Raw genomic sequence first — 27,735 nt, forward strand, 5'->3', positions numbered from 1 at the left:
TGGAAAACATGAAATATACTGATCAATATATCAACCTCCTAACAGGATAAAGAGGCAATCTTTTTTTGTAAGGTACACTAAAGAGACAACTTTCAAAACATTATTACAATAGTATACAGTAGTATAAATAAGAGGTAGGTTTTTTTATAAAATTGCCCTTCAAAACAAGCACAGAAATAGACAAGCTGTTTTAGCTGCTTCTATTAGACTAATAATAATAATATATCTGCCGGAAATAAAATTGCGTATCATTTTATTAGGCAGTCGTCCGTTTTATACCATTTATATCCCTTAGCCCAGTACTTATCATCACCATCGCTTGCACGCATTAGCCTAGTTAATTTTAGATACCATCAACTCTCAATAGTCCTTACACCCTGGCGGATGCTGCCTCTGCGTGTGTTCCATGACTCGGGCAAGGGCAGCATCCGCTCGGTTTACCCCTTACATTTCATTAAGTATCAAAAGGGACTCACGTGTTGCCTACGGCTCCGCGCACGCCTCCCAAAGGTCCGGAACACCATTGTTCCGTGATGGAAAAGATATACAAGAAGCGGTCTTCATATTCCTATGGCCCATGAAGGGTCACATGTGTGCATCGAAAACCCCTGGAATGCAGAATGAAATTATTAGTACTTAATTTATGAAATATGATATAAGATTAATGTGCATTACTTCTAATGTACAATGTATGTATAACTATTTTTTTGAGAAGAGCCCTGCTAAGTATTTACTGAAATACTGGTTAAGTACTACTTAGCATCAATTATGTATATATGTAAACTTCTTTTAGAATTGGGTAGATACGTAATTATTGTATGTAGGTAAGATTACCTACATATAAGGAACACTGTGTATAGATAGAGTGGGGGCTAGAACAACCTTAACTGTAAATGTTTTATGTATTTATTTATTTTAACATTTCAATCAGGTAAGAAGACCCATATATTACAAATACAATTTGACTGGACAATTCTTCTTTTTAAACCCAAGTTTTTTTTAACAATATCTATCAGTATATTTTATAAATTCATATTCATTCATGGTATATTAAGTAGTACGTGCCAGGTACTCACAGTATTATTTTATCTGATATGAGGTTATTATAAATAATGTAAACAAATTTCATTTATCCGGCTTTAATGATAGCCCATACTGATAAGACCGGGGTAATTTAGCAGTTGGACACCGCTTGCTGAGAAACAGGCATCCATTTGGTCCCGGCCCACTTCATCTTGATAATCTGCCTGCCATAAAAGTTTAAATGGAAAAATAACGTAGAAGTACACTACTTTGCGAACAACTCAGTTTGAATCTCGGCATTATTTATTTATGTGATGAGCACAGATATCTGTTTCTGAGTCATTTGGTGTGTGTTTTCCATGTGTGTATTTATTATATATCACAACATAAGCCTTCTTGAGCTTATTGTGGGGCTTTGTCAATTTGGGTAAGATTGTCCCATAACATTTATATACTTACATATATTATTAAATTAATATCTTCTGTATAATACAAAAATACATTCTATCAAATGGTATATTATTTTAATTAGATACTGACAGACACTACATAGCTTCCCATGAAGGTAGAACTTTGAATACTTGAAACATACATCTTGCAATGCTCTAGACCTTTTATTGTGAATGTTCAATGTTTTGACTATTTGATTAATGACTTACGAAATAATCTAAAAAGTATACCTTATTGAACAGGGTCCTACAGCTATTTCGTCGTGGATGTGGAAATATGCAGCGTGGTATTTACAAACTCCGCGTCCAGAACTTTCACTTAGCGGAATTTTTCTCGCATTAGGCACCTATAGAAGCGGCTTGTTGCCGGATTTCTTCAGCCAGGTTCTCTTGCGACAGAAACATCTTTGTAATAGTTTACAAACAAACAGTACAATTTCACGCAGCACGACACAATCAACTATAATAATAAGATACACGAAGGGCATGATACCCTATTATGACAGAATGAAATTGCCAGGTCATGAAATTGAAAAAACAGGAGCACTGCTTTGAAACTGCGAGTTGATCGAGCATAATCCCCAAATATCTATTTATTCATCCCGCTGCAGTGCTCAAAAACCGAGGACATTCAAAATATTTGCAAAACAATGCGCGGATTCACTGCCACAAAAACGGGATAAAAAGCTGAAAGGTGAGTTATCTGGCAGCACTGTGATAAACGAAAGAACAACGTTAGCTCTTGAGGTAACGTGTGTTTTGACAGTTCTTTACGAATTTCGTGCTGTCAAAAACTCCGAAAATTGCGTTTCGCGGTAGGTCTATGGAACGTTATTCGATCCATAATCGTCTTTCGAACGGGCCGCTCGATGACGGCTGTCTTCGCGGTAGCAAACCGTGTTTTATCTGTCAGAATTGCCCGCAATTGACGATTTTCGGTATTCGCGGTAGCCCCACTGTAGATGCCTTTATTGAAATGCGATTTCGTTCAGAAATCACATTTCACATCTAGCAAACACTTATTTCTTAGTAGCAATTAGTAGTTTGTGTGTGATTGACAATTTTATTGTATATTGAGTATCTAAATCGTAAGCTGTTAACTTTTAACATATGTCACTTTAACCTTTTAATTTCGTTTCTCATTTAATAATTCGTACAAATAAACACAAAAAAGACATTCATAACGCATTTATGCCACATTTCTGAACGTGTCAAAAGGCTAGGCTAGTTTCAAAAGAAAATGGCGGCCCGGTTGCATAGCGTCTGCCTGCATCAATTTTTATTTTAAAATTGGCCAAGATGTGTTAATGATTGTTAAATAGTGTTAAACATGATGGAAACACCGAATACGTTACACAGCGGCATGTGCCGATGCTGCTCGTCGGAAGGCACGTTCAAAGACATTAAAACGAAGTATCATTGGATGGGAGAGGAAGAGGTTTATGCAGAGATGTTGACCGATTGTTTTGATATCAAAGTGAGTTTCCTACTTATTGATAATTTAAATACAATGTTATAGTAGTAGCTTAATATTGGATTCCAACAACTATGCTGTTACTTCCTCTTTAGGAAGGTCGATTTCGGTTGCTACCATTTTAATGACGCTTACACAATCCTTTAGCAAAAAGGCCAAAGTTTAGCCTTTAAGATTAAGTGGATATCATAATAATCCATAAATAAAAAGAATAATTACAAGTATTATATTATATATTTGTCATTTTTGTGATTGATCAAGTACATTGCTGCATGACCGTATTGATTTTGTTACTACGCAATGTGGCGCCGCGCAATGGACGCCGTTATACAAAATGGAGGATCTGTTTGTACAGTCGAGGTCAAAGATGGTTAGGGTTTAGAATCTTACTTCATTACAATAAGGTTGCAATATCTTTGACATTTACTGTACCTACAGTTTTTACTTCTTTTTACCTCTTGTATTTCTATAGTTCGTTTTTTACAGCGAAATGCTATACATGGAAGTATTCTGTCCGCTCAATTATGACCCAACGCAAACTACCCCGCGATAGGCGGTACTTACAAACTGCTCGATTGGCAATCTCAGTACCACCGAGATGACAGTCAGTGACACTTGGCTAAATTGATTTATAAAAACAACGTTTTTTTGTAATTAAAAATATATTCATGTGTCGTGAAGTGGTGCAGAAGTTATTTTAGTTCATACCAAGGACAGTGGAATCACTTTTCACTTGTAGTAAACAGATAACTTCAGTAGAATTTGGAAAAAACATGACGATTTGTTTTCAATACTACCGTGCTAAGCTAAAACGTAACAACTGCATACGACTTTCATAACAACATACGACTTTTTAAATTGCGAGGATAATAGGAATGGTGTTATGCTAAATGAAGTAGACTATTTTATTAACTTGTGTTTGGTTTAGGTATTTTCTATATAATTATAAATGTAGTAATAAATTCCTTCTTACAGATTTGTATTTTCCTTTTTTATTTCATGAGATGGAGCTATAAAAAAACTACCTACTTCTTTCAAATTAATAATCAAATTTGGTATTGTCATTTTACATTACTTTCCATTCAGATTCCCACAAGATGCTATTCGCAGAGAACTATGGAAAAAAGCTGTCCAATTAGAGAGACATGACATTGAGTGGATGCCTGGCAAGATATCTAGAATATGTTCTATTCATGAGATATAACCCGTGAGATAATCATACCCGGTCTCCTATATGTAGATACATTTTTCCTATCATGCTTTCACTGAATTAATTTAACAAATACACACATTATCTGAAAATATTGATCATTTGAATCCACCCTCTACTGTCACATATATGTTAGGTTCTCTCTCAAGCCATTTCCGTCAGTAGAAAAGAGCGGCAAACATATTAACTCACATTATAGACGGGTCTAACGCGAATTATATTCAATTACCTTGATTTACCGACGTAAATCAGTTTCGTTTCGTATAATGTGAGTTAATATGTGTTCAAAACGCGAAAGTTTAAAATATTATAAGAGCGGCAAATTTAGAAAATGTAAGCGCGCGAACGGCTGTGGTCCTATACAAAATTTTAATTTTGCACCTTTTTCTACTGACAAACTTGCTTGACCGGCTATATACATATAAAATATTCTGAACTGAAAGTGGGGATTTATTGTGACTCCGCCTATTCAAATATTTTTGACCCGATTCGTGTACCCATGTAAATTTTGCAGACTGTATAGCCAGTCCGATTTCTAAGATCAAGTTCTCCATACATTTACTATGGCGTACTTGATCTTAGAAAAACGGACAGACTATACCTGAACGTGACTTCGCACTGCCATGCAGATTGATAATAAAATATACAAAATACCTATTATAGCGGAATACATTTATACAACAATGATATATTTACTTATGTTGAGTTAGTCTGTCATGTCATAACAACATTTTAACTAGTTATCTTTTAATCTGCATTAAATTATTATACGTGAATTATTTGACTGGTTCTTCACTGTATGGCATAAACCTATCCCTGTCCAAGTCATATTCTAATCAAATATGAACCCCGAACTCTCAGCGGCCAGTACGTACAGCAAGAAGGTTATTAGCGGATTAATGTCGCTGATTGGTAGTTATTGACATTATATGCATTTCATCTACACTTAGCTATGTACCATTAGTGTAATAAAGATGACTCTTATTTTGTTTACCAGCTTTGATTACAGGCTCTGTAAACGCGTCGTCTTATTTGAATGTAGGCGTAATTGTGTATGTGTGCTAATTTGGCCCGAGAATTTGAACGGTAATGTTCCTAAAGGCGGTATCCATGGTTATATATGATCGCAGGTTTTTTAGCATTAGAAAGAAGGTAAGCGATCTTGACATGGCTTTTAATTGAAAAACGCGTTTTAAAAATCAGTAACTGTTACTTATGAAAGCTGAGCTGAGAATATAAATGATCGTATTAGATTCATAATTGTTACATATTTGCTGTGACTTATTTTTAAAACGTGTTTTTCAATCAAAAGACACATCAAGATTGTTTACCTTTTTTCTAATGCTAAAAAAAAACGAACTATAGTGGCTCTGTGAGCTGTAGACCTCGTGAGCATAGCTTATTGGGACCATGCACGACGACAGCGCCACACACCGGTTTGATCAATCAACAATACAATTTTTTAATATATTCAATAATATCAATAAAATTTAAAAAATCGATATTTAAGTGTAAAAAAATACAAAAAGTTATGTCCCAGCATACAATTACTGGGGATCGAACCTGGGACCTTCTATGTGTAAACAAAAAAAGCGAATGTTTGCAAAATGCGCTATTATAGTTCTTAGCTAAGCTGACGAAATTCGGCTATTCCCGAGTAAAAACTAAATATCTAAATACTGCCTAAACCAGGAATACAATTTTTCTGCAATCATTTTCAAAAGTGTTGCTTAACTTCAAACTCGGATACATCCATTTGACCCGCTTGATTAATATGCACCCTATTACCTTATCTTAATACCAAAATCGCAAAATCTGACAGGATTTACCCAAGATTGAAGTTAAGCGACTCACATATGAAAACCAAAACAATGTTATTCTAATATTATTAGTACAAATAAAAATCAGAACTGCTAATAACAGTTTTATATTAAAGGAACAATGGACACCTTCACTGCTTCTGACTAGACTCAAACCTGCTTATCTTTTAATACAAAAAATTGCATCATTACTTGCAAGTTGCAGTGGTACCTATCTGCGTGATAAAAATTTGTTCTAATATCAATGTTCTGTCAGGCGTGGTTCACTCTGCGATTTCGTGGCTTTCTACAGGTAGCTAAAAGTACATCCGTTCCACACCAATTTTGGTGGCTAGCCATAAGCCGCGCTGTCGCCACCTAGCGGCCATATCTGTCCTGATCGTAACAGACGCGTTTTGTTAGAGAGTGAGTCTTCTGTACCTAGTACTATTATTTATTCTGTGGTTCTGTGAACAGATACAGACTCCGGAAGACATGGACAATGGCATCTGCGAGGTGTGCATCACGCAGTTGCGGAACGCTGTCAACTTCAAGAAGCAGGTGCTGCACACAGAAGAACAGTTCAAGAGGAGACTCCAGGGACGGGATGTTAAAAGTATATATCCAACTTGATCATTTTCTCTTTGAACTGTTTAGACGACAACAGTTTCACTCACTTGAATTTCTAGTCGCTATTGGCAACATGCTTCGGACCCCCGAAGGGCCCGAAACATGTCGCCAATAGCGACTAAAAATTCAAGTGAGTGACACCATTGTCGTCTAAACAATTTAAAATATGTCTCACGAAAGTTTAATATCGATTTTCTCTTTGGTTTTTGTGTTGAGTAGTTGAAACTTGGACCACCATATGCCAATATCTTTATCTTCTATAGATCCCTGACCAGTCTGGCCACTACCCCGTACTCCTTATACACCATCAAATGTAAACCATCTTCTAAACTTATAATTGAAAGATGTGCCGTCGGAAAGTTTCCAAAATTGCGAAATTTCCACATTGAAAAGCCTCAGAAACTTCTCCTATTTTTTGTATGAGGATTGAAACATTCCATTTCTGTTTGGAAATCTGTTAGTGCAACCCATTTGGTTTCTTAATCGAGTTCAATTATTGACCAATGTAATATTGAATTGTTTCAGACCCTATCAAAATTGAATCAGTGGAGGACCCTAATGATTCCGATCACCTGTCTGACCCTGACTTCACAGAAGGTAAGATTTTTCGCAGCTATCATCTACTTAGTCCACGGGTCTCCAAATTTTTTTGAGGGCCATTTTGCCCTTCAGAATCTTTCGCGCGGGCCACTGTCCGCTTTTGCGCCGGGGCAGGGTGCCTGGTTGCTGCTGTTAGGAACAATTCCACTATCAATGAATGCTGAACCCCTGGAGCCTGGCTCCCGCGGGCCGGACAGTGGGCACTCGCTTTGGGTGTCGGCGTGCCGGATTGGAACGTGTCGCGGGCCGGGGTTTGGAGACCCTTGACTTAGTCGGTCCATAAGTTCTGTCACAAAGGTTACAGTAGTAACTTGCCATTACAAAAAAAGGGTTAATAACTGTTAATTAACACTTTCGGTGGCGAGCGCCCCGATTCCAATACAAAATGAACACACATGTGTTCTTGGCAGTGAATGTGTTGAGCCCTACAATATTGTAGCAAAGAACCAGGTACATCATTGAAATCTCCAAATCGGTTTGTCCATTTGGGAGTTTCAATGACTACAATCACCTAGACAGGCAACCCTGTGATAAAATGCCATTTTTCTGCATTTATTGGCAGATATTTTCACCAAAATATAACAATGATCACACCTTGGAACAGCTCACATGGATATAGAGTGTAACCTGCAATGTAATAATGTGATTTACCAAGAAATGTAGACAATAATTCCCTCTGGTCACCACTACGCTAAGTCTATCTTGCTGTCTCGTCCCTATGATCTTCCAACTTCAATATTCTCGCATTTGGATAGTTTAGGCTTTTTAAATTTACTTTTTGTATTAAATTTGTACTTTAGCGTGTAGTTGTGCTCTCACGGAAAGGTTTCCACGGAAGACCAGCGTCGAGATCCTTAGGTGGTGTCTCGACATTAAGCTGAGTGGAGACCTTTTCAGTGACGCTTAATGATAAGTTGGCTCTCTTTGTCTCATGTAATACTTAAGTTAAATTTAAGCGTTTTTGAATAAATTTCTTCTATTCTATTCTTATTTTGTTCCAGAATACGAAGTCCCCATCAAACAGGAGGTGGAAGAAAAGCCGAAGGCCAAGAAACGCCAGGCCAAGCCCGCGACGCCGCGCGCCAAGAAAGCCAAGACCGAAGCCGAGTCCTCCCAACGTAAGTCGATAGTTGGTTACTAGTGCCGGCGGTCGTGTGCTTATGCGGGTAGCTGGGTGCCTACACTTACTCTTTTAACGGGCATTATGAATATTACGCGAAGTTAAACCCTGAAGCTTTGAAATAAAGTTCAAAATAATTGTGGATAATATATTCCCTCTGCCTTAAAAATGATGTTATGCCTAAAATCAGAGTTGTAGGTGTCTTTGTGTCACTTTTTTTCGTATTAAGGAAAGAGATGCAACACGAACGTTTGGGCAAATACGTGTGTTGCTGGTTTAACTAATAATTTTTAGGGGACAGCTATTTGGGATTCATTTATAAAATTAAACTTTACTTATGTTCGCGCCTTATTTGAAGTTTGAACGAACTTTGGTCTCAACAAACCTAAAATATACTAAAAATCAGTGTTACTGTAGATTAGTGTAGATGTACATACACTAGATAAAATATTTTAATAATATGTGTATCATTTATTTTGGCTAATAACTGCTAGGTATGAAATTATGAATAATAAGTATAGGTACCTATTGCCAGTTAGTTGGACTAGAGTGGTTTCAGTCTTACTGCAATCGTTTCTGTATACGGATTTCAGATCGATACTGAAGAGAAAGTATCAAATTTAAGTAGGCATCCAGCTGTTCATTTTAATTTTCGTACATTGTTAAAAAAGTCATAAATGTGTACAATTTACAACTAATAAAAATACCGTTCTATCTAAATTCTGATCAAATATTCCTTATCTGCTTAAAGTACCTCGTTTCTTTTTATTCCTTATTCAAGCTGTACTTAACGTCAGTTTTCTTGATTTAAATAAAGAATTTTGTACACATTTTATGGTACCAAAGATATGTATATGTATAACAAAAATCTGCATTATCACACGACCGTCGTTCACTTTGAAAGTGTTAGAAAAGCTGCATACAATTGTAAAATAACACACACATTGTAACATATTTTTATGATCTCTAATTGTTAACTTTTTTGAAACTGCCATGGCTCTCTACTTTACTTTTACTCTATGATTTATTTAAACTCGCAACATCCTATGATTTAGATTTGCCAATTCAAGGAAAAATAAACCATAATACACAGACCCAAAGAAGCATATGAGTACAGCTATTATCAATTTATAAAACTTATTTCAATTTGTTATTTGACAGCTCTTCTAACGCATTTCATTTAGTACTTTATTTGTTTATATTTACCTAAATGTTTAATGTTACCATGTTACAATATGACATTTATCCCTTGGAGTATCCAAGTCTAAGACATGCTCAAAAACTATTTTGTTTTTTTATTGTTCGAGGGATTTCGGCCAGGCTGGAGGCATATTAGGGTATATCTTACGATCGGTCGCCGACATATCGCTGGCCCAATATTATAGGGTTCTATGTTACAATTTCAAGATTGAAATTCGACTTAATGTCACTTTGACAATGTTCAAATTTCAGTTCGATAAAAGTGAAACATAGAACCGTGTGATGGACTTCCGGTTCGAGCGCCATCTTGATGGCACGCGTCGGGATCAATTGCTTTGTTTTTTGCTCATTAATATTGTTTAAAGTGTAATATCGATAGCCTATTATACAGTAAACTAATGTGGTAGTGCAGTGAATGGAGAATTTATCTTGAAGCACGTTTAACCATCATTTTGGAGTCAACGGCCGGTTGTCCACGTGTTTCTTGTAAAGCCCGCTATCGCTTTACAAGAGCTAAATCACCGTACACTGTCTTGTACTAACCGTACAATTTCAATCGTATTACCCTGCTACTACGACCTTGACACTGGCGAAATAGCCCCAATGGGCTGAAGCCATAATTTTAAAAGAATGAATGAACCGTGTGATATTGGGCCAGGATATACAGGGTGACCAAAAAATAAGTGCACTGCCGTTGCCAGGGAGGTTTTGAGATTATACTGAGCAACTTTTACTATGGGACAGTCAGCGTCGTATATAGTAGGTAGCGTCCAAAGAATTCAAATAGTTTGGTACGCCATACATAATATATGGTGTACCGAACTATTTGAATATTTTGGATGTTACCTACTATACAACGCTGACTGTCCTAACCCCGAAATTGCGAAAAAAAAAATTGTCTGTTTCATACATTTTGGCTGGTCCATTTTCTATGGGAGGGTAAATTTTTTCGCGATTTCGGGGTTGGTCCCATAGTAAAAGTTGCTCAGTATAATGCCAAAACCTCCCTGGCAACGGGAATGCAGTTATTTTTGGCCAGCCTGTATAAAAATGAACTGTCATAGGGGCCATAATTCGAGGTGAGAGGTATAGTGAGTCTATCTCAGAGATACACGCACATTGTTAACCTTTTAAAATCCTGTTCATGAGACCCCATACACAGTAGAGTCACAGAATACATAATAGTACTACCGTACAGAAAGGTCGCTTCCTACAAAACCGAAATTTGACAGCGATTCATGGACGAATCATGCTATTCCCTTCTAATGTATCGGCTATTTAGGATTGTCAAAATTGAAGTGATTATCTTATCTGTGGTCGTGCACGCAAAAGGACGTCAAGTGGTGCCAAACCTAATAATTGCTCGGAGCAATGCTGAGCCGAATGGAGCCGAGTTTGCCCGAAAGGAGGAATGTCTTCCCACTGGTAGAGTGCTTGTATGTACGTATGTATGTGTGCAATCGGATGGCCCTACATTACGGACGTGTGAGGGATATTCACGCGTGTGTAAACTGTAAAGATTCGTCTCAACCGTGAATGTGACCATATCTTAATATAATTGACACTCGAAAGACTGACTAATATGCCAATCAAAATATCAGTAAAAGGCAATCTATTTCGACGGTTTTAAAACTAAAATTTCTTCTTCGTAACTGTGGTACGGCTTTTTTTTCATTCTATCATTCTATCATTTCAGTCTATTAGGTGAGAAAATAATAGTACTGCTAACAACATGTCAATATTCCGTTGTTCTGTCACTCATACTTTCAGAGTTATTAAGATTTATTATTATTTATGTATTTATTGAGAAACAAACAGTATTATCATAATGTTTAGTGGCTAGAAACTAGTTTTTTTACATGACAACGGCTGGATACGATTTTATATCAAAAGTAACCGAAAATCTCAATTACGAGTTGAGACTGATCATATTGTAACATTGTAGCATGTGTATTAAGGTTTTTGCCCCTCTCTTCATGACTTCTGTTTAGCTTTTGACAATGCTCTATTATTCTCTAACTTCAAAATTACCTACCATCGATTATTATTGTTATCTACCATGTGCTTATTGACCAGGAAGTTAATATCGAAGGATATGGCAGTTTTGTGCACATCGAACTTTGATTTTCTTACTTTTAACGGTAAAGTGAATACTGCGGCCGTTCCGAAACCGTCAATTTCTAACAAATCTAAAGCTCACTCGACGTTACGCAAGAACCCAACACAATGCGCACATAAATATGGAATCTGTGAACTATACTGTGTCTTATTATCGCGACACAATTTGCCTTTTTGGCGTTCTACAGATCAGATACGAAAGGCACAATTTGCCTTTTTGGCGGTCTACAGATCAGATACGAAAGGCATTTGAAAAGTAACGGAATGACAATGATTTTAGCGAATGGTTTAACGTTTAACACATTGAGTGCTAGCGCGAGCTACACGCTATAACACGGGAAAAACCGTATGTAGCGAAAACCTACGAACGGAGTACCTGCCTGGTGGGTCGCTGGCAGTGAGTGTGTTAAATAGAAATGTTGACACCGAAATATACAAATGTATGGAAACAATATACGGATCGATGGTTAATTTGTTTTTGGAATTCAACAAGATCCCAAGAAATCATGGATTATGTAAAAAGTTTTAACGATGAAATGAACGAATCAATGAACATTTAACTATATGAAGGTAAGTTACATCAATTTATTACTACGTATTTCATTGTATATTTGAAGCCTAGATCAAATATTACGTAGAACTATTATGTAAAAATCTTGCTTATTAGGGTGAGTTATTGTTGTTGTTTTTTTTATTTAAATATTATTACTTTATAGGACACATTACACATAGTCGTACTTTTAATTTGACCGTCATCAAATTTTATTTCTGAAATGAAAAAAGCCCCCCGCCGAGATTTTAACCCGGCTGTGGCAGAACTTAAGGTGGTGGCTTTCCATACAAAACGTTATATTATTTTCATAACACCATAATAACGTTTTTTTGCGTGATTTCTTTATAAAACAAAGTTTTACTATTTAGAGTTTTACTATTTAGATTTAAAGTTTTATAATTTAGCGCAAACGCATATTCTAAAGTAGATAGGTGCGCACATACTTAATAAAACGCAATTGTTTTTTGTATAGAAAGCGTACCACCTTAACCCAACTTTAAATTCAAACTTAAATAAAAAAAACGTTCTTATTCTCTCCTTCTTTTTATGTTATCGTTACCTACTTTTAGTGCTGTGGGTTTGAAAAACGTTTTGAACGGTTGTATTTCTTGGTATCATTTCTGCGACAAAAGAGACCGATTGTTATGGGTATGTACCTATGTAGGTACCTAACATGTGACGAATGTTCATTGTCAATTTCAAGAATGAAATCATCAAGAGAGTGAGCATACATGCCAAGGAAGCAAAGAATCTCGAAGACCACTTTTACGGCACAGATTAGAAAAAGTATAAAACAATAAGATAAAATATGTTCACAAAAAATTGGCAGCGAAACATGGATTTAAGCTTCAAAAACGAAACAAATTCTGAAACATGTGAAACTGTTTTTGAATTGTATAACCGGCGGCATTATACCAGTGCTACACAAAATATAAACCTAAACAGTGTTAACCCTTCTCTTCTGATGTCTGAATAATGTTCAGACGTAGTAGTTTCTTTCTTCAGTAGTTTCCACCAGTAGTATTGACATAGGTACTACTTCTGTTCAGGCGATGATTCTGAACATCAAAATACTCCAGCATATTAGGTATAAAAAAGGTTTAAAAACAATAACAATATTATTTCCTTTACGGATACATCGTACCTTACTTTAGTGCTGAGTAGTGGTTGATCATGGTGACTTCGAAATATCTTTTTACAAATCTTTTTGCAGACGTCTGCGTATAAATCGTAGATAGACGCGACGCGCACGTATTAAACGACATAGCGTTTTGTTTTCTTTAGAAATGCGTTTTTAAATTGGAAAGTGTTATTATTAAATAATTTTAATTTTAACCTCTTCCGAATGATTAAAACATTAGCAGCAGAGCTCTTCACGCTCGTAATTATCGACCCATAACCACAGGACAAAAGGGCAATGGAAGAGCCCCCCCTAATAGTAAGAAGACTGAATGGAGATAATTGAGATGCTCGTTTCTTGTTATAGGAACGGACGGCGACGCGCCCAAGAAGCGCAAGAAAAAGAAAAAGAAATCGGACGATAGCGCGACCCCAGAGCGCATTGAGCACAGGGTCAACCTTACCGCCATACTGCAGTACTCCAACGCCAGTCCGTTCCGCGACAAGACCGCCCGCGGCTTCTCCTGCCTCTACTGCTGCGCGCACTTCCCGCACATCGACGAGCTGCGGGCGCACACAGCGCAGCAGCCCGAGAAGGACAAGCTCAACTCCATGATCGACTACAAGCTTAGCTACAACCCCATCAAAGTGGACATCACCAACCTCGAGTGCACCGTCTGCCACCAACCCATGAGGGATCTCGTCGAACTAAAGGATCATCTAGTCTTCGTCCACAATAAGACTATCTACAAAAACATTAAAGACATCATCCTTCCTTTCCGTCTCGAAGACGGTCACAATTTCACCTGCGTCGTATGCTCCGTTGTTCACATATCTTTCAAAAACCTTTATCATCACATGAGTAGCCATTATAGAAATTACTGCTGTAACAAATGCGGCGCCGGCTACATCACGATAGCGGCGCTCCGCAAGCACATGAAGACCCACGAGCAGGGGAACTTCCCCTGCGCCTACTGTGATAAAACATACACCTCTTTCACAAAGAAGAGGAACCACGAAAAAGGCGTCCACACCGGCGGCTGGTTGAGGAATAAATGCCCTCACTGCCCAGAGATTTTCGTCAGTTACTACGACCGGAGCGAGCATCTAGTACAGGTACACAACGAAAAAGCCGTCAAGTATCCCTGCAACGCGTGCAATAAAGTATACAAAAAGAAGTTCGAGCTTAACCGTCACATTAAACATCACCACTTACAGCAAAAGAGCTTCTTATGTGACAAATGCAATGCTAAATTCTTCTCGAAACGCGGTCTCGTCGACCACTTGTCCCGGCATTCTGGCGGAGAAGTGTACACCTGCGAGATATGCGCCAAAACCTTCGCTAGGGCGAGGACTCTGAAGGAGCACATAAGAATTCACGAGGACGATAAGAGGTTCCAATGCGAGGTCTGCAAGAAGACTTTCGTTCAGAAATGCAGCCTGAAGAGCCACATGCGCTTACATCAGGACCACTTAGACATTTTCAAGGAATTCGATGATGTCAAACACCTGATAGACGACAGAGAACTGACCTTGAAACAGATAGCCGCGGAAAGCAAGAAGAAAGCGGAGGAGGAGAAAAGAAAACAGAAATTTGTCCCGCTTGATAAGATGTAGAGACAAGTGAATGTGTCAAGGACCCATTAAATAGGTTCTAAATACATAGTTGGCGTAAATTCTGCATTCGAATGTGCGAATGAGGTTTTGAATAAACAGGGTCATACTCATACTTCTTGCTTTTTCGCTTAGTAACTCGTTTTAAAAATATCATTTGCTTAAACTTTACTCACATTTGCCTTTTTCGTCATATTCTTCTGTTTACATATATGTTTCATAGTATTTTGCGGCACTTACTGAAAACTTGCTGACCGTCAATCATTCAAGATTTGTGTTCTCATTCAAATTTCTTTGAAATGATTATGTAAATGCGAATTTATAGTAGTTTTATATGAGATTCCAGGTGTAAGTACGTCATCATCTTCATCATGTATTGTGTTATTAATGTTATGTATATCTTCTTCATATACTTGAATCACGGATGTCTATTTAACGAAATTTGTTATTTTAAGAGGTACTTTATCTAGATCGGTATAAGTGTATATTGTTTTTGACATTTGAAATTAAATTAGGCTGTCAGTGATTGGGGGCTAGAGCATGTTGTAGAAAATATATAAATCATTTTAGGAGTTGTCATATCCAAACTAAAACAATAGGTTAGGAAGATCTGCTCGCCACAAAGTGCTTTAAATTGAAAATTATTATTATATTTATTTTATAAGTTTTACCATATACAAGAACCATGTGTGTTGAAGTAAATATATTATATGTATTACTACTATACATTCTTTCTTTAAATATCCTTAAAATACTACAGCAAAATATAGATAAGGGTTTTATCTGTTACGAGACCGACCGCAGTGTCAAGTTCTATTATAATCTCCTTTATTTATTTTTGATCTTAAGTTAGGTTGTTTATAACATGAATATAAAATTAAAATACAAAAGCATATAAAAAACAATAAAAAATATATATAAACACATTATAAAAAACCTAACCTAGGTTGCCGCCGGCAGCGGGGCTTGGCCCAAGCTGCCGGTGGTCAGGGCCGCAGAGTGAGGAACCGACGTACTATACGCGCCGTGTCCAAAATTACCGCCTTCTGCATCTGACCCTTGATCCAACCACCCAGCGAGAGTCTCTCTAGGTGTTGGTCGAGACTCTTGGCTATGAGACCGTTCGCTAACACGACTATAGGAACAATCATCGTCGAGTCGACATCTCACATGGCGGTTATCTCGTGAGCCAAGTGTATTATAATTATTATTAATATCCTGTTTATAAACGGACTCTTAGAATTATCGAAAATAAAAAAGTTTAGAAATTATATGGGTATATTTATACTCTTTTTTATGTTTATCTTTGAAAAAGAAAATACTAGCCGAAGGGGACAGAGAAGTATTTAACATCACAACTCGTACCACATTTGATGATACTATAAAATGGACACTCACATTAGATGCTAAAACAGGATTCCCACCAGCATATTGCCACGGCAAGCCAAGGCGCTGATTTTCTGTGGGGACCTAACTTAAAACTAAACTTAAAGTAAGAGAGAGCTGACACACGCATGTCGAAACACATGTCACATAGACGCGCGTAAAGAGAAAAGAAATGTATACAGCGTTTGTGTTTACATTGCCTTTAATTCCTTTAACCAGCCACTTGGTTTTCTACCAGGACATGATCACGTAACATGGAATGTTTTATTGATTTTGAAATATTAGCTGGCGAGAGACAGATGCTGCTGGAAAAACGGAAATAGTAACGAAATGGCAGTACGAATCATTATAACAATAAGTTGACAAACCCACTTTAGAGCCAACTGTAGGCTCTAATTGTACACCATCAGTTACATTTGCATTAGTTGCGTCTTATACATATATTGCGTCCTTTTTTCTTACAAGCATAGCAATTATAAGTATAGTAGTGCGGATATTGAATTATTTTATAGTAATGTGATGACGATGACATGTGTATTGTTTATAAATTAAGGAGACTGACCGCGTGTGAACAACTGTTTTTCTTTTATAGGCGACACCGGAGCGACTAAAAAACGGAAAACTGCTCTAAAGGAGGAAAATGAAGCTCCTAAAACGGTGTTACGAGAAAAACACATGCCCGAGATGCAGAAACAGTGGCACAACCTAACGACCTTGCTCAAGTACACTAACGCAACACCCTTCAAAGACAGGAACGATGCGGGCTACATATGCGCGTACTGTTTCAAAACGTACCCCGACCCCGAGGTCCTGCGGCACCACACACAGAACGACCACGTTAAAGAGAAGCCCACCTATAAGGCCGGGTCCGGCATGAGCAGCTTCGTCGCTTTCCTCGACATTGTCGACCTCAAATGCACACTCTGCAATCTCCCCTTTGAAAACTTAAAAGATCTCCCCGAACATCTAGTCACAGTTCACGACAAGAAATACTTCTTAGGCGTCACCGATTACTTCCAACCGTTCAAGCTGACTAACGAGCAACAGATCAAATGCTGCCTGTGCAACGAAGCCTACCATAACATGAAGTTGCTCATGCAACATATGAACGTCCATTACAGAAACTTTATCTGCACAACCTGCGGAGCCGGATTTGTTAACAGCTTTAGACTTAACAGGCACGAGACCACGCACGGTAAGAAGAAATCCAGCTTTCCGTGCAGACATTGCGGTCAGGTGTTTGCGGCAGAGTCCAAGAAGAAAGCTCATGTTAATACTGAACATAAAGGCATAGCTGGAGACAGCGTGTGCCAAATATGCAAGGCGCGTTTCAAGAACTACTATCAGAAAACTAGGCATATGATGCAAGTCCATAATGTTGAGGGTATCAAGTGCGACATGTGTGACAAAAAGTTCAATTTGAAGTCAAATCTCATGTTGCACATGAGAAGCGTACATCTAAAGGAAAGACCCTTCGAATGCTCGGTGTGCAGTATGGGCTTCTTCATTAAAAGGCACATGCTAGGACATTATATGGCGACGCATACAAATGAGAGGAAGTTTAAATGTGACGTTTGTGGAAAAGCATACGCTACTCAGAACAGTCGACGGAAACATATGAAGAAAAATCACGGCATTTCTAAGAGTACGATGTTGGCGCAGAATCAGACTATTCCTAAATAATGTGAGTGAAATAAACTGAAGTGTTTTATCGAGTATATATAAATAAATCTGAAAAGTATTGAACAATCGTGGAACTGCCGATATATAAGTACTATACCATAAGCGAGTTAAGTAAATATAAATTGTAATAGTTACTTCCTGTTATGTAGAAGATAACTGATTTTACATAGTCAATGGTCAACGTTTATAATTTATAATCAATCATTGTGATTTATTTAGGCATCTATTCTAAATCGTATACTATTTTTGATTTACTGTTCGAGATGTGTTTTTTGACTAATTTCGATTCGTAGTGCAGCTCAATAGAAAGACTGATAATTTTATTTATGCATCTTGTAATGTTGGTGATTTATTTAAACATTCTTGCCCTTAAATATTTATACATAAAATATGTAAAGAATAATAAAAGATGTGTTTCATTTAAGACCAAATTATTTTAATAACTAATTACCACTATGTTTAAAGTAGTTCATATTTAAAAAAAAAACAAAGAAAGTTTGGTAAAAATGTTTGGATTTATTTAAACTCTTCTTAAAAAAGAGTGGATATAAGTCAAAGGTTATAGTCTAAATGTTATAACCGAATAAACAGATGATGAAATAATAAGCAAGGATAACCAAAAATTACTTTAAGAAAGAACAAGTAAGCCTAAAGCTCAAATTATTCATAAAGTACCCATTAAAATAAGAAAATATTCGCGGTATTGCTTCATATAGTATGTTTGCACAAAGTTTACGAGATCTATGAACTTAATGCTCAGTTAAATGTAAAGATTCCAGATTGATTGTAAAGTGTGTGGGTGTTCACGCACAGTACAGACTATTTAGCTGCAGCTCATCTCTGAAAGCAATGCAGTTTGCATAACATGTCATTAAGCTGCTGTCTCAGATAGGTTAGACGTTAGAGTATAAAAATGTGAATAAGGTATTTTAAACTTACCTACGTTTTAAACATACGAATAACCAAGTGAGTAACTTGCGTAGTGCCAGAAGATATCCGTAGAACTACGCCGAGGACTAAGAAATCCAATAATCTGTACTTTTGTTGTAGGTCTCACGAAGAAATCTTTCGTGAAAGTTAAATCGACACCGAAGAATCAAAAAAAGACTTCCAGTAATATTGCTAGCGCTGTGAAAGCAGGAAAAGCACAACCGTTAAAGGGTGAGGTCCGAAAGAATGAAAGAGTCACAATAAGAAAACGTGCCGATAAGAATAAGACAAAAGAGAAAGATCAAAAGCCTATTGAGATACACATGCATCGTAACAATATTAGAGAGATTTTGGCCAATTCCAACGCTACTCCAATTCGTTGTCATGGCGATATCGGCTTTACGTGTTGTTTCTGTCCGAAGCAGTTCCCAAGTCCCGCAGACCTCAAAAATCACACAATACAAGAACACGACCACAAAACCAAGCAAAACTTTATGGGAGGAGGGGTAATGCATTCGTACATAGTTAAACTAGATATTACCTCCTTATGCTGTGAACTGTGTGCCAGTGATCTAGAAAGTCTAGATCAAATGGTTCACCATTTAATTGAACGCCACGGCAAGAAACTTTACACGGATATTAAGAATCATATTCTGCCTTTCAAGTTTGATGATGACAAATTGCGATGTGTCATGTGTAAGGTCGAATTTAATTCTTTCAAACATCTACAAGAACACATGATTGTGCATTTCAGGAACTATGTCTGTGACATATGTGATAGTGGATTTATCAATCGAAGAATGCAGCGAGCCCACGCTAAAACACATTTAACCGGTAAATTCGTATGCAGCACGTGTTCTAAGGTGTTCGACACTGTACTGAAACTAAAATCGCACGAACGACAAGTCCACTCCACCATAAAGTATAACAAATGTGGTTACTGTAGCGAAAAATTCAAAGACTTTAAACATAAACTTAAGCATCTGACAGACGTCCACGGGATTAAAAAGGAGAAATCGAAATGCAAAGCGTGCGATAAAGCTTTCAGTTCCCCATCAGCTCTTAGCGTTCACATTAAACGCAATCATTTAATAGAGAGACACCATAAATGTGACCAATGTGAAATGACATTCTACTCCATAAGAGAGTTGGAGCACCATCTGGTGAAACACTCCGGTACAAGGGAGTTCCAGTGCGATGTTTGTTATAAATATTATGGTCTGAGGAAAACTCTAGTCGAACACATGAGAATACATACGAATGATCGTCGATTCGAATGTCCGCACTGCGGTATGACTTTTGTGCAAAAGTGCAGCCTGAAAGGACACTTGCGGTGTAAACATTCGGAATTAACATAGATTGAGTGAACATATTAAAAAGTCATCTGCTTTATCCAAGTGTTTTATTTTAACATTTTCATTAGGAGTACTTACCCTAGCACGTATTTGGTTGCAAAAACTATTGCCAGCAGGTACTTAGAGTAATTTGTAAGCGGTACGTAAGACTGAGAAGCTGGGTGAAGAGCTATATTGACTATTCTTTTTTTCTTTTTCTTTGTAGGTGACGCACGAAGAACTAGGATTATCACAATCGATGCAACTAATCAAAAAGCGGGTATCAAGCTTGATATCTCACGGAACGTCTTGCGACTGCCCAAGGTCGGCCCCAGTGAGACGAGGAAGAACCTGCATAATCTAGGTCAGATTTTACTCAATTCTAATGCGAGTCCAATAAAAGCCCACGATCTGCGGGGGTATATGTGTGCTTTTTGCCCAAAACGGTTTCCCGAACCGCAAAAACTAAAAAAACATTTTCTCGAAGAGCACAACGATGACAAATTGATAAGGCGCATGTCTGGCATGTCGGGCTCTCCGCTCTCCACCCACGTTGTCAAATTAGACATTACGCTTCTGAACTGCGCTCTGTGCGACACTGACTTCGACACACTAGAGGACTTTATACTTCATCTAGTAGAGGTACACGATAAAAAATTGTACACTGATGTACGTAATCAGTTGCTGCCATTCAAATTTGGCACGACGGAGTTGTGTTGCGCAATCTGCTCTGCGACGTATGGCAGCTTTAAACTCCTGCAGCAACACATGAATGCGCATTTCAGAAACTATATATGCAAAATTTGCAACGCCGGCTTCGTAGTCGAGCGACTTCTGGCGCATCATATCCGCCAGCATGGTGACGATAAAGTCGAATGTTCCGAATGTGGAAAGACTTTCATCAATACGCTGAAAATGCGTGAGCACGTGAAACGTGTGCACATGGGCTTAGATAAGCGGAACAAATGCCAATTCTGCGAGGAGAAGTTTGTAGACTATTGGAAGAAGGTCGACCATATGGTCAAGGAACACGGAGTTCCCTCGGTAGTCCTGAGCTGCGGGGCATGCGAGCGTACTTTTGCTAACCAACGAGCACTGGCTCGGCACACAAAGAAGGATCATCTCATGGAACGGAAACATAAATGTTCTTATTGTGAAATGAAATTTTTCAGCTCGAGTGCGCTTAAGAAACATTTACCTAAACATACGGGTATAAAGAATTTCAAATGCGAAGTGTGTTCCAAAGAGTATGGTAGAAAGACGACTCTAAGGGAACACATGCGGATACACACCGACGACAGGAGGTTTTCGTGTGCTCACTGCGGGCTAGCATTCATACAGAAGTGTAGTTTGAAGGGGCATTTGCGATCAAAGCATGGCGAGATCGTTTAACGTCTTCTAGGATAATACTTGTTAACTTATTGACCTAAGTTGAGTTTACGAAATATAATATTTGATTCTAAATGTACTTTATTTTTATACAGCGGCGCTGGAATCCTAAGAAAAATATTAAGATGTTAAAAATAGCAATGATTTTTGTGTGTTGGTAAGTTGGTAACCAACGTCAGTTGCTTAAAATAAACACCATAAAATTATAACAAGAACGATGGAAAATTCTTAAACGGGTCACAGTAAGTTAGTGTAAGAACACCTTGGATTGTAGTTGTAATTTTTATCAGAAACAATATCCAAGACCTTGTGAGCTATCTTTGTGTTTTCTTCAAGAATTCAAAATATTCAAATATTTAAAAACTACGTTTGCTGAAGCTTTATTATTATAAATATTGACTCAAAAATTACTATATCAACACAAATTTAGTAAACTGACCTAATGAACGCATCGTTTTATTCATTATCGAATTGAACATACAAATATATTTTCACCGATTTCAACCACTCATATTCTTTTGGTAGCCTGTAGCACTCGGCACTATCAGCAGTATCAGCCGTGACATGGACCCTTTTATAGTATGTAATAGACTTCACTGAAAAATAACAAACACGGGTCTCAAATACCACTATTTGACTTTGATGCGTTTCGTTGCGCGCTATGCGGCACTGAATTTAAAAATGCAAGTTCATCTAAGATACATATTTGTCATAAGTTTTATTTGAAGAATCAGACGGAAAGTCTTTTGTTAATACATGGCGGAATGAAAAACTTTCGGTGAACATTGAGGTACATGACAAAGAAGTCCTCGGTAGAACATTCGACGTGTCATGCTGGTGACAGCCGGTTCTCATGTGAGCATGCGACACCTTCGTTCTGCGTTAGTTCAAAAGTGTAATTAAGAAAACCATGTCAAATTAAAACATGACGGCGTGAACTCTTAATGCTAAGTAATTTATATTCCAATGTCATGTTTAATTCCTTAGAACTTGAGCCCGTTTCAACTTTGTGATGCTTGTGTTTCAAAAGATTTAGTTAAACACTTGGTCAGTGTCGTAACTTCAATATCTACGAAAATTACCTCTCTTTTCAGACGTTCCACATCCACATCAAACACCAGACATAAAGATGGGACCTCTCATTACGTCGGCTGAAAACAAACTCGAGCAATCGTCACCAGTAATCAAAGCGCAGCAAAAGCCAAAACAGCGTTTAACAAAAGCAAAGAGAGAAATGATTAAAAATGATCAAAATTTAGAAATCGTTCTACGCCATTCCAACGCCACTCCGACACTTGGCCGCCGCGGTATCGGCTTTGCCTGCTTCTTCTGCCCTAGACAATTACCCGACCCGGCCGAACTTAAGAAACACACTCTAGAACTCCACGATGATTTCAAGAGAGATCCAACTTTGCCAGCTTTAAGACACGATACATATACAGTTAAAATAGACGTAACTAATTTAAAATGTACAGTTTGCTTTGAAAGTTACGCCCGACTTACTGACTTACTACACCATTTGCGGGTTTATCATGATCAACCCGTTCACACTGATTTTGAAAAATGCTTGTTGCCTTTTGTATTCGACAGTGATCGGGTAACATTAACATGTGCAATATGCGACACAGAATATACGGCTTTCTTAAAGTTACAAGAACACATGAATAAGCATTTTAAAAATTACATTTGTGACATTTGTAACGCGGGTTTCGTTACTAAATTAAGCTTCCGGTGTCACCAAAAAACTCACGAGGTCGGTGATTATCAGAGTGACTAATGCCACCAAGTCTACTGTGGCGAAAAATGTACCTAATGCGGCGAACAGTTCTCGGTCTTAACAATGAAATAGTAGTTTGTGTTACAAGGGATCAAAATGATATATTTCCGTCAAGGGCGTACATTGAATCCTGAATGAAGCGCTGGATTCTAAAGTAGAATCCTGAGTGTGATGAGGTATTCAAGTGTTAACGCCCAAGACGAAATAATTTTGATACCGTGTGACACATAGGTACTGCTTTTCACATCAACTATGAGGAAATTGTTGTTCCAAAATAGCAAAATATGTATTATATGACCAAAAAAAAAATTGTATGCAAGAAAGAAAAACCGGCCAAGTGCGAGTCGGACTCGCGCACGAAGGGTTCCGTACCATAATGCAAAAAAAAACAAAAAAGAAACAAAAAAAAGCAAAAAAAAAACGGTCACCCATCCAAGTACTGACCACTCCCGACGTTGCTTAACTTTGGTCAAAAATCACGTTTGTTGTATGGGAGCCCCATTTAAATCTTTATTTTATTCTGTTTTTAGTATTTGTTGTTATAGTGGCAACAGAAATACATCATCTGTGAAAATTTCAACTGTCTAGCTATCACGGTTCGTGAGATACAGCCTGGTGACAGACGGACGGACGGACGGACGGACAGCGAAGTCTTAGTAATAGGGTCCCGTTTTACCCTTTGGGTACGGAACCCTAAAAAATTGTGTCCAAAACAGAAAATTACAACTTTGATTTCTCCTAGCAGGGAAGAAAAGTGCCACTTTGATCCCTCCTAGCGGGGAAGAAAAAGTCCTTTTTCGAATAGGTGATGTGAAAAATAATTACCAAGCAAAAGCACATGGAGTTGCTCCCACGTTAGCCAAAAACCGTTAGTGAATAAACCTTCCGAAGCAACCAATGCTTGGTCCTTGCCTACGTGATAAAGAAATTCTATTAGTGTTCATATAGTTAGTGGAATGGCGTATCCGGTATCCGGCCAACGGCGTTTAAAGAGATCACACGGTGAATCATACCTGCGCTAGAGATTACAAATGCGATGTTTTCCAAAAAAGATACGGTAGAAAGATCACACTGGTCCAGCATATTTATGAGGTCACTGCCCGATGGCGTTCGTTGAAAAATGCACTTTTTAATCGCACATGCGATCCTAGTTAACTTATTGACCTAAGTTGAGTTTACGTAATATATTATTGGATACTAATTGTACCTACTTTATTTTTTTTATACTGCAGTGCTAAGGAAATCAAAGAAAATAAATAATAAAAATAATCTCTGTTTGGCCCCTATGGTTGACTGGTAGAGAATGCCTTTGGCATTAAGTCCGCCATGTGTAAATTGTTGTATATATTTTGTCCAAGAAAGTTAAAATAAATAAATAATGTTAAAAACTTGCACTGAATTTTGTTTGTTGGTATAATGGACGTCACTTACTTAAAATAAACAAAATCCTAACAAAACAATGATAAGGTATTCTTTAACAACTCACAGAAATAAGCAGAAAAACCTGTAAAAATATTTCTTTCCTTTTAAATGCAACTTGGATTTCAGTTGTACCTGTTATCGGGGAAAATATCCAAGACATTTGCCACTTTTAATTTATTTTTAGCTTAATAAGAATATATTTTCACCAATGTCAACCACTCAGTGGTTTTGGTAGCTGTACTGGCTGTAGCTGCCATTCGTGACGCCTTTAATAATAATACAGTTCACTGAAAAATATCTTATTATAATTTATTAGTTTTATGACGCGAATACCACCGATTGGATTTGAAGCGTTTCATTGTGCGCTATAAGCTATGCGGCACATAGTTACTAATTTTCATCTTAGAAAGTTTTAAGACCACACTAATACTTGTTTTCAAATGTCAAACATGCGATCGTACCTTCGCAAGACTAAGAGCATTGACACAGGGTAAAAGGGACTATTTATTGGAACGTAAAAACGTGTTGCCATAAGTTTTATTTGAAGAATCAGACGGAAAACCTTATATGAATCCATGGCGGAATGAAAGACTTGGTGAACTTGCTACATGACCAAGAAGTCGTCAATAGAACATTTGACGTGTCGGTCTGGTGAAAGCCGGTTCTCATGCGACACCGGTGGACAAGCGTTCGTTCAGAAGTGTAATTTAGAAAACTATGTCAAGTTAAAACATGATGTGAACTCGCAATGCTAAGACATTTGTATATTGCAATGTTATTGTTCAACTTTCAACATGAGCCCGTGTCAATTTTGTGATGCTTATGTTTCACATCAAATGCCAGTGGAAATATTAAAAGAACCCTAGATCTGTGGCGTATCTTCACATATAACTATGAAAATTACCTTTATTTTCAGACTTTCCGCGTCATACACCAGTCGTAAAGATGGGACCTCTCATTACGTCGGCTGGAAACAAACTGCCCATTATCGTATCGACTATGTCCCTTAAGCAATCGACACCTGTAACCAAAGCACAGAATAAGCCAAGTCAGCGTTTAACAAACTCAGGGAGCGAAGTGATTGAAAATCAGCAAAATTTAGAAATCATTCTACGTCATTCCAACGCGACACCGTCACTTGGCCACCGCGGTATCGGCTATGCCTGCTTCTTCTGCTCTACACAATTCCCCGACCCGGCCGACCTCAAGAGACACACTATAGAATTCCACGATGATAACAAGCGAGATCCTGCTTTGCCACCGCTAACACTCGATAAATTATCAGTTAAAATAGACATCACAAATTTAAAGTGCACAATTTGTTTTAAAAGTTCTTCCCGACTTTCTGACTTACTGCACCACTTGCGGGTGGACCATGGTCAACCCATTCACACCGATGCTGAAAAATACTTGTTACCTTTTAGATTCGACACCGACAGTGATCGTCCAACATGTGCAGTATGCGACACAGAATATTCGGGTTTCAGAACTTTACTAGAACACATGAATAAGCATTATAGAAATTACGTTTGCGATATTTGTAACGCAGGTTTCGTTATTAAAGCAAGCCTTCGGTCTCACAAAAGAGCTCACCAGAACGGTGATTTTCAGTGCGACCAATGCCCTCAAATCTACAATACTATAGTGCGTTTGAGATATCACATTCGCTACGCCCACCAAGGTCAAGACAAGAGACACAAATGTGCCTACTGCGGCGAAAAATTTGCGGGCTTAATAATGAAAAATAATCATGAAGTTAAAGAGCATGGAGTTGCTCCCAAGTTAGCCAAGTGTAAGGCTTGTAACAAAACCTTCCGAAACAACCAAAGCCTTCGTGTGCATTATAAGGTACACCATTTAATGATAAAGAACTACAAGTGTTCATATTGTGAAATGTCGTTTCCGACCAGCTCCGATTTAAGAGATCACACGGTGAAACACACCGGCGCTCGTGATTTCAAATGCGAGATTTGCCAGAAAGCATACGGTAGAAAGGTCACACTGGTACAGCATATGAGGAGCCACAACAATGACTGCAGGCACAAGTGCACCCACTGCTCGATGGCGTTTGTCCAAAAATGCGCTTTAAAATCGCACATGCGTTCGATACACGGGATAGAAAAATAATCGGGATGATTTAATTAGCCAATTTTTAGTCTAAAGAAATACCTAGTAAGATGCAGTTATGAACATACGATAATATCGTTATCGACCATTACCGTACCAATTGTACCGATAAATTGGTTAAAAATATAACATTTGTATTTTTTTAGAATTTATAAATTGATTACTTAGTGAATAAATAGTATTTTTCAATGGAATGATTTATTATTAGGCCGATATCATCGCACAGCGACGGAGGCCTTATTTCCTAATTAAAGATTTTAAAAACATTTCGATGTCAGTGAGACTAGGAAGATCCTGCGTAATCTAGGTCAGCTTTTGCTCAATCCTAATGTAAGTCCAATAAAAGCCCACGGTCTGCGAGAGCACATATTCACAAATTCTTGAAGAGTACAGCAATGACAAATTGATAAGGCACGTCTGGCATGTCGGGCTCTCCGCTCTCCACCCTCGTTGCCAAATTGGATATTAAATTTACTTAAAAATTACACTATCTACGGGTTATTCCCACTAATTACCACCAAGTTGTTACCAGTGGTAACTACTGGGATTATTTTCCCACCTTTTACCACTGGTAAGTACTGGGAAAAATAATTCCCAGTAGTTACCACTAACTCGGTTTGGTGGATGGTACTGCGGGCAAAATACTACAGAACTGGGAGCCCGAGAGAATCCCCAAAAGCCGTGAGAATAGGAAGAAACTATCATTTTGTACAATAGGTAATAGGCACCCAACTCCGGTTGGTAAAGTTGCGGTATAGATATTGGATGAAAAAAATCA

General features: G+C 37.8%; 1 protein-coding gene across 12 annotated transcripts in view; it reads left to right on the forward strand.

The window, feature by feature from the left end:
• Positions 1-2,701: 2,701 nt before the first annotated feature.
• LOC134803276 (zinc finger protein draculin-like) overlaps positions 2,702-27,735 on the forward strand; it is a 52,933-nt gene continuing 27,899 nt past the window's right edge. For 5 of the 12 annotated variants that reach the window (XM_063776038.1, XM_063776030.1, XM_063776031.1 and 2 more), the window contains exons 1-4: positions 2,702-2,949; positions 6,433-6,571; positions 7,111-7,182; positions 8,187-8,303. In XM_063776038.1, the coding sequence (XP_063632108.1) occupies positions 2,803-2,949; positions 6,433-6,571; positions 7,111-7,182; positions 8,187-8,303 (475 nt within the window). In that variant the 5' untranslated portion in view covers positions 2,702-2,802. Of the gene's footprint in view, positions 2,950-6,432; positions 6,572-7,110; positions 7,183-8,186; positions 8,304-13,662; positions 15,634-16,887; positions 18,102-19,028; positions 20,301-20,468; positions 20,607-22,725; positions 23,338-25,746; positions 27,152-27,735 lie in introns of those variants that run through there. The other 7 variants (XM_063776027.1, XM_063776026.1, XM_063776029.1 and 4 more) reach the window with 7 other exon arrangements.

Source organism: Cydia splendana, chromosome 26 (genome assembly GCF_910591565.1).
Source record: "Cydia splendana chromosome 26, ilCydSple1.2, whole genome shotgun sequence".
NCBI lineage: Eukaryota > Metazoa > Arthropoda > Insecta > Lepidoptera > Tortricidae > Cydia > Cydia splendana.